This window comes from Phyllobates terribilis, unplaced genomic scaffold (assembly GCF_046119375.1).
Source record: "Phyllobates terribilis strain yellow unplaced genomic scaffold, ASM4611937v1 Scaffold_2__4_contigs__length_985480577, whole genome shotgun sequence".
NCBI classification, from domain to species: Eukaryota; Metazoa; Chordata; class Amphibia; order Anura; family Dendrobatidae; genus Phyllobates; species Phyllobates terribilis.
In genome coordinates, this window is record NW_027362762.1 from 516,892,709 (window position 1) to 516,904,794 (window position 12,086).

The following is a 12,086-nucleotide window of genomic DNA, read 5'->3' on the forward strand; positions in this document are numbered from 1 at the left end:
ACATACTACCACATTTACCAATATAATATTACCAAAGTAATATACATGGAACAGCATCTACAGACAGAGTTATCCCAAAGCATGTCTGATATGGAACATGGGACAGTGGACTTCCAAAAAAATCCTAAAGGGACTGCTTGATCCTTTTAAAGAAATCTTTGACTTACCCTTTATCTCTTTGGTGAATTTTACCCGGTGAGAATCGGTCAGAGGTCGGGGTTGTTCATCAATGTTATGAATATCTAGAACTTCACACATGAACTGAATAACTGGTTGTGCTTTGTAGAAGGCAGTGGCAGAAACTGTGATGAAGCACAAAGAAACGTGGTTACCATCAACATTTGCAGGATTTTTAACTGGAAATCCAACTAAGTCCAAGTTGGACTCCACCAGGTTTACTTGACCACATAACAGTTGCATCTCTTCTGGACTGAATGTTTTGAGGAAGATACTAAAACTCATCTGCAATCACCACATTCTTTCCAATCACTCAATGCAGACCCAATGATTGGTGCTATTGTGTTTATGGGAAAGTGCTGTTTCATACTTCAGTCAATTCAGACTTTAGATGCAGCCCAGTCTTAAAGGGAAAGTTATTAAATCAGTTTTTTGTGTTACGTATATTTAAAAATAAAATTGGCAATTTTATTTTTTTTTACATATTACGATATTTATTTCACATGAAAAATAAGAATCCTGAAATGTTTACACTGTCCTTTCAAGAGTGTACAGCAAGGCTCCATATTATCAGTGAGGATTACAATGATAATACCTCCGTGTACAGCTGATAAAACAGGATCCACCAATCACAATGGGTTATGTCACAGCTGACCCTGCTCCTCCTCCCTTCACAATGACTTCTGCACATGCTCATTAGATGCTTCAATGTAAAACATAGGGTCTGACCATTGTGACTAATGTACCTGTGTTATTTCCTGAAACAGGAACTAGGAGTCTAAAAAAGCCACAGTGGCCAGTATGAAAATTACAAGCATTCTATTTTTTATTTTACAGCTTGTGAAAAAAAGCATTGCCAAAAAAACATAAAAATACGTTTCACACAAAAACCTAATTTAAAAAAAGGCTTTTCTAATGATAGCTTCCCATGTGAGAATGATTGTTGCAATACTGGTTCTGCTGTTGCAAATAGCATATTGTTTTAAATGGCTGGTCTTTAAACCTGGAAGGAGGAGGACAGACTGATGACGATTGCCTTCCCGGACTCCTATGCCTCTATAGTGACATAATATATGGTGTCAACCACTGGATGAAACAGTAAATGATACTACTATGGAAACAATGTAACTGTTATATTACTTAACTGGAATAACCTTTTAATTTTTGGGGAAAACATTGTATTAGGACATATGTGATATATAAACCTTCCACCAAAGAATTTACCCTAAATAAATAGAGCAACATAATTCACTTGACTACTTTACAGTGAACAGTTAGTCACGTATGTCCTGCCATGCCGAGAATACTACAACACTTGCCGGCAAAGGTATATAGGCAGAAATATCCTGCACTTCTATTGCAAGTTACATTCTGACCTGCCATTAGCTTCCACATTCCAAGCACCAAATCTCCATATGAATGAGAAGGAATACGTATGAAAGCCACAGTGGTAGGTAAAGTCATTTGACACTTCCAAAGTCTGGAAATCCCAGAGACACCATACATGGCAACACAGACTGGTATGTACAGGGGGAAAAACTATTTTACCCTGCAGCGTTATTCATTGCCTACAATACCGTGTAAGACGTTTATAATTCCAAGATAGGAAAACTAAATATGAATGTACAGCTTGGTATAGCTGAACATGGAGAACGTTATATTAAAGATATATGCGTATATAGTACATTGGATATGCAGGGCACATGACACTGGCATGGGCTTGTTATCACACTACTGTTCCCAATGTGATGCAAGCACCCCCATTATGCCTTGCTACCTGTAGAACCCATACACTAGGACACCACTATGGCGTTAATTCAATTTGTATCTAACTTTCAATTGAAAGAGCAAAGACTCAGTCTGGAGCACATACCCTAACAGACCAATGCCCCAAAACTTCATGACCCTGCCACATTTAAAGGATTCAACATATAATAATAGCCTATGAAGAAGAACATTGTTATGGCACCTGGATACAAATCTATTCTAGTGGCCTATTTAAATTAGGCAAAAGCCTCCTGACCCTTTCCTTAGGGTCAGCAGCCATCCCTTGTCTCTGCCCCTAGCCTGCAAACTGATTCTTCAGTCCATCTGTGTGTGATACTGTGCATCATATTTTGGACTTTTCAGACTCAGGCCACGTTCACACGTTCAGTATTTGATCAGTTTTTTATATCAGTATTTGTAAGCCAAAACCAGGAGTGGAACAATCGGAGGAAAAGTATAATAGAAACACGTCACCACTTCTGTATTTATCACCCACTCCTGGTTTTGGCTTATAAATACTGACGTAAAAATCTCACCAAATACTGTTAGTGTGAACTGCTGCAGCCAATCAATGAGCTCCGCAGTCTTGTGCTGACTACCTAAGCATCACTGCTGCTCAGTGATCGGCTGCAGCAGTCACATGTGATGTATTCAAGATGTCACCACTGCAGTAGCAAGCATATGAGCCTAAAAGGGTTGTTTTTTTTTAATTATATATATATATATATATATATATATATATATATATATATATATATATATATATATATATATATATATATATATATATATATATATATATATATATAGCGCTATAATAATAATAAATGTAAATAAAATTACATTATATATTTATATATATATATATATATATATATTATTTATTTATTGTTTTAACTCTGCTGAACATTTCGAGACGAAGCTACATTGATAAATTGAGAGAACTTGCAAAGCTGCTTCTCTACAGGCATGTTAACACAGGGCTATTAGAGGATGGTTCACTCATTTCCTATCAATAACTCTCTAGCATGAATGCAGGGAAAGGGCAACAATAAAAACTGTATCTCGCTCAATCAAGCCGCCATTAGAATCTGCGATCCTGGCTGCACGATGGGGAGCTGTAATGACACTTGCCGTGCCTCCTACAATAGCTATTGCTGCCGAGCGCTCAGCTCTACAAGTCACTAGGCAACAACCCTGCTCCCTGTTGGGCTACGAGGAAACTGTGGACAGATACAATGTTACCAAGTTCAGTTCCATACCATTACTGCGCCTTCTGTTTGCTGGTGACCAGAGCGGAGCTGAACACTACCTACAAGGCTCTCCATACCAACATAAAGACACTCGCTCAACCGTGAGCCATGAAGCACAATTTTAGGTGGTACCATTTTATTCTACATTCAATCTACAAAGTTATAGGCTTCATATTTGGATGATGATGTGTTATGCAGCCTTATGACTACTGTACATCCTGCTCAATACCAATGAGGTATAGGAAAAAAGTGTTGCAAAAAACTTGTGTGAAGGATGTGTGCCTTGTAAACTCTTCCCCACTGTTAATTCTGATCAGCATCTCCTCTTAAGAAGCTGCTCTACAGTTTGCTTGATGGGGAAACCTAGTAGATTTGATGCTGAAAACACTTGAAAGAATGAAACCAAGTCCACTTCTTGCTGCCCTTGAATCCTTCATATGCACATATTCACATTGTAAAGTCTGAACTCTAATTCATGCACCGACCTTTTTCCAGTGGTAACGTAGTGTGTAAAACGTTGGCGCTTTATCAATGCAGGATGATGACAACTAACCACTTTCCAGGGGACAATACAAAAGGGAAGCCTGCTGTTTGCATGCATTCACTTGGGAGTAGGCAACAAAACTGGATGAATAGAGACCCAGGAATGCAGAGCTGCGTAATTGGAAGTCTCTTATCCAAGAACAGTGTCTAAAAAAACAAAAAACCTGGCAGAAAAGTAGTGAGTCATGACCATTAGTGCAACTCCTGGAGGCTTCACATGGTTTCCAATTACTTCTTTTACAAGTTTTGCATTAGAAACGATTACAGATGAAGCAGGGAAACTAGTTTCATCACGGTAATCAACCATGGTTGAGAGATTCATTTCAGTCTGTATAAGCATAATGAGCGCGTATATAAATTATCATCTAACAAAGTAAAACAATAAAACTTCTATCTACTTTCTTCCATTTTCTACCACTTTGTCAATCTATTCATAAAATACTCCAGAATCCCCGGCAGCACTGGCTAAGTGAGGAACCCTGCTAGATAAACAGATTCTCCACCCACATGTTTGGCTGATGCGCTCTGCTAGCACATGCTCCCACAGCTGGCACGCATCACCACCTCGGATCTTCCGGTTCACATACTTGCCAAACTGCCAACATTTTACAAATCATTTCCAAGGATATTTGCTGCTGAGAAGGGACATTCAGACACTTGTGTATTGCACACTATTTGCAGATACTGCAGCTTTGTAATCCACAGATTTATTCTATTATGTAATATATTCTTTTAAGAAATATTGTCAAAATCTCGTAGAAAAAATGTGAAAAAGACATTCATTTTTATGCTGCTTGCCATATGTGTACTGGTATGTGAACAAAGTAGGATTTCATCAAATAAAAGAAAAAATGAGAGAGAAGGAGATAAAAAGGGAGAGGAGATTGATATGGATGACGCTTTGTATTACGAAATGTGTTGACCAGGGCTGTGGAGTCGGTAAGCCAAACTTCAGACTTCCACTCCACGACTCCGACTCCCTCATACATGGCTCATGTTTAAGTGATGAATTTACTGTAGCACAGATTCATCTCAGCTAAAAGTCTAGACCCTTAGATCAGGAATAGGACAGACATTTATAGGACATTTCATAACTTTCCCAAATTCTTATGAAAAATATTCCCCACAAACTGCATTGAACTACTGTACCCCATTTATTATATATTTTAGGAGTCGGAGTGGATCCATTTTATACCGACAGACTCCACAACTCTGACTCCACAGCCCTTGTGTTGACGACTCATGTGCAGGTGCAGGGAGGAGAGCAGCGCTCTGCGTCTGGGATAGATGCAGAGGGATGTATGTGACCTATTGCTGCTCTCATCTCACAGCACTATCAGTGTAGGGGAATTGGAGGAGAGCAGAGTGGTGCATGTAATAACACATAACTCTGCACTTCTCCCTCTCCCACACACTGTTAGTGCTGTGAGATGAAAGCTGCAGAAAGTCATATACATCACTCTGGATCTATGCCAGGTACAGGCGTATTATTCCCTGACATCACATCAATCATACCAGATCACGCGGAGAAAGCTGGTTCTGACCTTCTCTGGGGGCATTTTCTTTTTTCCTCCTGAATGCTGCCTCCTCCTAAATCGGTTATAGGAAGTTTCGCTCCCAGCAGTTCGCCCCAGGTACATTTCGCCCCCATCATTTCGCCCCCAGGAAGATTCGCGGGACGAAACATCTGGGGGCGAACTGGGGGCGATATGTGCGGAGGTGAACTGTGCGGCAGCAAAACATCCTGGTGGCTAAATGCTGGGGACGAAATGTACCCAGGGGCGAACTGCTGGGGGCGAAACATCCAATTCCCCTCCTAATCATTGGTCAATGCCATAGAGGGGAAAGAGTAAATGCCCCCAGAGAGGAATCTATGCCAACGCCCCCTTGTTTATAGTGGAAATTAGCACATACGCCTTACAAGTCGATATCTCCACAATAGAGATTTTAAATAATAAAACCTGTTTTATTCAAATTTTAGGCATTTTTAGCATGTAAAATTGGTGAAAGGTCCTCTGAAACAAGATCAGTGCTCAGAAGTTAGATTTCTATGAGATAACATACTATGTTCACCAAGTTTTATTCCAGAAAACGTTTCCAAAATGAAAATGTGACTGCACACAACTGTATGCCAATAATTAAGAGTCACGTTACACAACACCGATGAGGTTTTACATCCTAAATTACTAATCACTACAAAGAAAACATAACTCTCCAGTTTAGATTTCTAATTTGATGTGTCAGTTGTTTATTCTCACATCTGAAAGAATTAGAATCCTAACACTTATTCAGACAAAACTCAAAAATGATCTGTCCATATACAGTCATTGTTAAGCTTAAAGGGGTTTTCCACAACCCCTTCTTGAACTAATTGTTTGGCTCCGATAACATAAAGCCTATACTCTCCTCCGGTACTGGCGCCGTTCTACCGGTGTCAGCACTCACGGTCCTGGAGTTCTGGTGCGGAGGAATGACATGTGGTGCCCGGCGCCCAATCAGCACTGGTGTCACTGCCCCCACCTTCGTACGTTTTGAATATGAAGAGGAAGCCAGGGCTGCAGCTGATGTCTGACATCCTCTTCATGCTCAATCCGTACGAAGGAAGGGACAGTGACGCCAGCGCTGATTGGGTGCCATGTGTCATTCCACCGCACCAGACCGTGAATGCCGACACCGCTGGAACAGTGCCAGCACTGGAGGGGAGTATAGGTTTTTTATTTTATCGGGGCCAAACATTTAGTTCAAGAAGGAGTTGTCCTATTAGTGGACAACCCCTTTAACGGTTTGGGTGGGGCATATTGCTCATAGGCCAAAGCCACGCACATTTCCAAATAACATGGAGTGATAAGCACTGTCTTCTACAGTATAGACAAATTCTGAAAAGTGAAATGAAGCAGTCATGGCAGTGACAACTGAAAAGTCATGAATTATGGTATCTGCTCCTCCTTCTCCCCAGCAGTCATTGACCTCCTAGACTAATGATCACACTGCCGATACACAAAATAGCACAACGGCCTATATGCAGAAAGACTGTTCAGATGTGTGTTGCCTATAGCAGCCAGCTATGAAGCTTTCTTTTTTCATTTACAAAACCTACTGTGGAAAAGTAAAAGCTGAGAAAAATCTGCAATATAAAAGATATGAATTTGTAAACAGTATAATCATATTAATGTCCTTTTGAAACACCCTATCAACAGGTTAGTTCTACATTTTGGATTTCTGATGTGGAATTAGCACCAGAAACATGCAAAAACCCACCAGGTCTGAATGAGGCTTTAGAACTAAGGCTATGTTCACACACTGTGTTTTTCTGCGTATTTTGCAGCAGATTTTTATGCAAATTTTCAGCGGTGTCTTGCAGTACCAGCAAAACCAGAATTCTGTTGCTTTTTGTTTGCTGCGTATTTTCTGCCTTGCTTGCGCATTTGGAAAATAGAGCGTGTCACTTCTTTCAGCGTTTATGCAGCAGAAAACTCACCTGCGTATATTTGATGCGTCTTTGCTGTGTTTTTTCACCCATAGGAAGTAATGGGTGGTCAAAAATACGCAGCAAATATGCACGTTTTTTACGCAGCTGTTTTCCTGCCAGCGAAAAGTTAGCAGCAGAAAAAAACACGTGTGTGAACATAGCTTAAGGAGCTAGCCAGATATACTTAGTACAGTAGGTGTGAGGATTTTCGTTACAGCTAGAAGAAATTGTCAACTAGTCCTGCTATCTGGTCAAGATAAGAGGGAGATCTAATATTTGTCAACTTTTAAAGGGAACCCACCATCTAGTTTTTACATATGGAAGTAGTGATATGGATGTACATGTGCTTGACTACCAAATAAAAAAAAAATATATATATAATTTTTTGCAGAGATCTGATGTGCCAGTCATAAGAATTCTAGCATAGTAGTCATATGCAAATCAGGCTGGAAGTGCACTAGGGGCGTGTCTGTGCACTTTGACTGCTTCACCCAAGCGTATTCACATGCCCCAAGTGCACTTCCAGACTGATCTGCATATGATTTCTAAGCTATATATCCCATGCCTAGCTCATCAGATCTCTACAAAAAAAATATTTTTTGACAGACAACAAACACTTATACAGCCACATCACTTTTTCCATAGGTAAAAATGTGCTGAAAGTTTCCCTTTAAGGTTAGAACTACTCTGAGATTTTGGTCGTGCGACATGAAATGATGGGAAATTCAGCAGGTTTAGAGGTTTACAATGACATGTGGTCGCACTGTGTTGCATGTTGCAGGCGTGATCACATTGTCAATCCTTATATGTGATGTAGCAATGCAACAATGGGTTCTTGAAGTCACAAGACATAAGTCACAGTGTAGCCTTAACTTAAATCCGTCAGATATGCAATAATCAGGTGATGAGGTAAGGATGGATGTGACGGAAGGATCTGACATAATTTTGCAAAATAACCATAGAGCTCATGTTTTGTTCCATGGAATGAAAATTGGATCTGAATGTAACACGCAGACATCTTAGTAGGCGAGATCTGTATTAGTCTTGCAGAAAACTGAAGCAGCCTGGCCAGAGGACCAGGTCTCATCTGCTTTAGCCAGGCTCATATCAAAAAAATAACCCAAAAAAGTATAATATAGCTTTATATTATATTATACGCCTTATTCGCATAAATTTGTATTCATGCGGCAGATAGATACACATACATATGAGCACATACTCGTAGACTGCTTTTCCTTCTCCTCTTTTACAAATGCTCTAAACTGTAAACTAAACTGCACAATGCGCCCTTTAAGAAAGAATAAACCGCAATGCTCCCTCCATATTCGAGACACCCACACAAGCAGAATACTGAATAAATATCCTCTTCCAATCTCCAGCAAAAGGACTTTAGTGTCTCTACGGAAACCAAATGACAGGGACATACATAAGTGCCTTATGAGAGTAATTAATGCTGTCCACTCCTCGTCTACAACATTCTGTCCTTTGCTATGGGTGTAATGGGTAAAAGGAAACACAATTACTGTCATTAAGTAGAGATAAGAAACCAAAGCAAGAAGGTCATCATGATCCGAGACAAAACTGAAAGGCTGCAGTAAAGACGTAAACTACTTGAAGGGTATTTTACATCCATTGTAATCTATGCATCAAGCCGGAATGGGAAACCATGTTTTGTGTGTGTATCCAAACTTCTGTCACAGCAAACATTTCTATTACTGTATGTCGCTGGCATATTATTGTGGTCTTATCACACAAAGTAGATGGGCTGGTCAAACCAGAGAGGTGGCATATACAGTGGGGAAAAAAAGTATTTAGTCAGCCACCAATTGTGCAAGTTCTCCCACTTAAAAAGATGAGAGAGGCCTGTAATTGACATCATAGGTAGACCTCAACTATGAGAGACAAAATGAGAAAACAAATCCTGAAAATCACATTGTCTGATTTGGAAAGGAATTCTTTTCAAATTTTGGTGGAAAATAAGTATTTGGTCAATTACAAACAAGCAAGATTTCTGGCTCTCACAGACCTGTAACTTCGTCTTTAAGAGGCTCCTCTGTCCTCCAATCATTACCTGTAGTACTGGCACCTGTTTGAACTTGTTATCAGTATAAAAGACACCTGTCCGCAACCGCAAACAGTCACACTCCAAACTCCACTATGGTAAAGCCCAAAGAGCTGTCGAAGGACACCAGAAACAAAATTGTAGCCCTGCACCAGGCTGGGAAGACTGAATCTGCAATAGACAAGCAGCTTGGTGTGAAGAAATCAACTGTGGAAGCAATAAATAGAAAATGGAAGACATACAAGACCACTGATAATCTCCCTCAATCTGTGGCTCCACACAAGATCTCACCCTGTGGGGTCAAAATGATCTCAAGAACGGTGAGCAAAAATCCCAGAACCACACGGGGGGACCTAGTGAATGACCTGCAGAGAGCTGCGACTAACATTGCACAGGCTACCATCAGTAACACACTACGGCGCCAGGGATTCAGATCCTGCAGCGCCAGACGTGTCCCCCTGCTTAAGCCATTACATGTCTGGGCCTGTCTGAAGTTTGCTAGAGAGCATTTGGATGATCCAGAAGAGTATTGGGAGAATGTCATATGGTCAGATGAAACCAAAGTAGAACTGTTTGGTAGAAACACAACTCGCAGGTTTGGAGGAGAAAGAATGCCGAGTTGCATCCAAAGAACACCATACCTACTGTGAAGCATGGGGGTGGCAACATCATGCTTTGGGGCTGTTTCTCTTCCAAGGGACCAGGACGACTGATCCGTGTACGTGAAAGAATGAATGGGGCCATGTATCGTGATATTTTGAGTGCAAACCTCCTTCCATCAGCAAGGGCATTGAAGTTGAAAAGGGGCTGGGTCTTTCAGCATGAAAATGATCCCAAGCACACCGCCAGGGCAATGAAGGAGTGACTTCGTAAGAAGCATTTTAGGGTCCTGGAGTGGCCTAGCCAGTCTCCAGATCTAAACCCTATAGAAAACCTTTGGAGGTGGATGAAAGTCCGTGTTGTACAGCGGTAGCCCCAAAACATCACTGCTCTAGAGGGGATCTGCATGGAGGAATGGGCCAACATACCAGCAACAGTGTGTGCCAACCTTGTGAAGATTTACAGAAAGCGTTCGACCTCTGTCATTGTTATATATCCTTTGTTGGCAAAGTATTGAGATGAACTATTGTAATTGACCAAATACTTATTTTCCACCAAAATTAGAAAAAAAATTCTTTCCAAATCAGGCAATGTGATTTTCAGGATTTGTTTTCTCATTTGGTCTCGCATAGTTGAGGTCTACCTATGATGTCAATTACAGGCCTCTCTCATCTTTTTAAGTGGGAGAACTTGCGCAATTGGTGGCTGCCTAAATACTTTTTTTCCCCACTGTATAGCCTTGATTTGTTAATTTTGCAATGGGGCAACTCAATCTAAATACAGAAAACTAAAGAGGCAAACCTTGCCACTGGAAGAAATAGAAGAACAAACTATAAAAATATTCAAAGAAATGAAGTTTATGGCACAATTATCTGTAAAACGTTCTCCCCACACTTGGCCTTTGGTTTTGGGGGCAAAGATACGCACACAACACACATAGTTGTAGAGTCCCATTATATTACCTGCTAACGTACTCCAGTATTTCCTTGCCCCTCAGTAGCATGCATTTTCCTACTTACAAAGACAGTTCTCAAAAAAGAGCCCTACATTTCTTGGGTCATTTATTAATAAAATTGTGATGTTAGGCATCTTAAAACATACTATATTAATTATCTAAAGCTGTACCAGTATAATGGTGTTTGGAACATAACCACTATGAGATACACCACAGCTGTTCTTTGCACTTGAGGCTTATGGATGAAACATATTGGATCATTCCTAGAGCGGACCTTTTATTGGGAAAAGTCAGAGTTTCTGTGATATAACAGAATTCCACCAAGAAGCTATGATAAAATGTAACAAAATAGAGCTAAGGCAAAGGGACAATGATCTCATAAATTCATGCTTGGTGTAGCCATGAGCTGCTGACATCTACCTCACCACCACCGGTGCGGTTCCAACCCCCTGATCTACGGTCTCCTCACATCACCATGTAGATTGTAAGCTGGCGAGATCATGGTCCTCTCCCCTTCTGTGCCAGTCTGCCAGTATGCTTTATTTTATATAAGTATGTAACTCTCTTCACATGGAATTAATGTTGCTTTAAAAATAAATATTAATGATAATCTAGACTAAGGCAAAATCTATTTACCATAGTGAACCTACTAAACTTACCAAAAATACTCAATGGGGTACAAACCGGTACAAAAGCCACTTATATCTTCTAAAAGCTACCACACAGTTTAGTAGCAAAGTACATAATGTCACTGCTTCTTACCATCTATATTAAGCATCATTTTCCACATGGCAGGTCTGACAGACTGATGAAATCCAAACCAGACTTCTCTTCCCCCTCCCAGAGGGTGGTCATAGCCTTCTGGAGCAGAGAAGAAGGAACGTCCCACAGGGGTATACCTAAAGATAGAAAAAAAGTAATTAGTATTTTTTCAATGAAAAAGACCTTTTGGCAACTATGATAGGATACTATATATCTCTATTATTGCATATGACCATCATCCACTGTTCTGGACCATACTTTACTAACGGCCACAAAATTGGCCACCTTGTAAAATGCTATAATAATGAAGTTTCTTCAAGACAGCCAACCAAAAATGTATTTTAAATTGGTTTATTAGAGTCATCTTCTCAAGGAAGATGGTCGGTATCCATAATATATTGTGGAACTCAATATGAGTCACTGAAAATTTGGTCTAGATATGAGGGCGGTCTTACAAATGAGGTGGTCACTTGAAGAGGTATCACTGCATAATCACCA

The 12,086-nt window shown here is 40.3% G+C and overlaps 1 protein-coding gene and 1 long non-coding RNA gene across 3 annotated transcripts in view; one reads left to right on the forward strand and one right to left on the reverse strand.

The window, feature by feature from the left end:
• The window catches only part of LOC141218804 (uncharacterized), a 146,456-nt gene that overhangs the window by 97,529 nt on the left and 36,841 nt on the right, over positions 1 to 12,086 (forward strand). The window lies entirely within an intron of this gene.
• AGO3 (argonaute RISC catalytic component 3) overlaps positions 1 to 12,086 on the reverse strand; it is a 96,167-nt gene that overhangs the window by 42,028 nt on the left and 42,053 nt on the right. For both annotated transcript variants that reach the window (XM_073665933.1, XM_073665932.1), the window contains exons 5-6: positions 11,589 to 11,725; positions 168 to 302 (exon numbers count right to left, since the gene is read on the reverse strand). In XM_073665933.1, the coding sequence (XP_073522034.1) occupies positions 168 to 302; positions 11,589 to 11,725 (272 nt within the window). The remainder of the gene's footprint in view (positions 1 to 167; positions 303 to 11,588; positions 11,726 to 12,086) is intronic.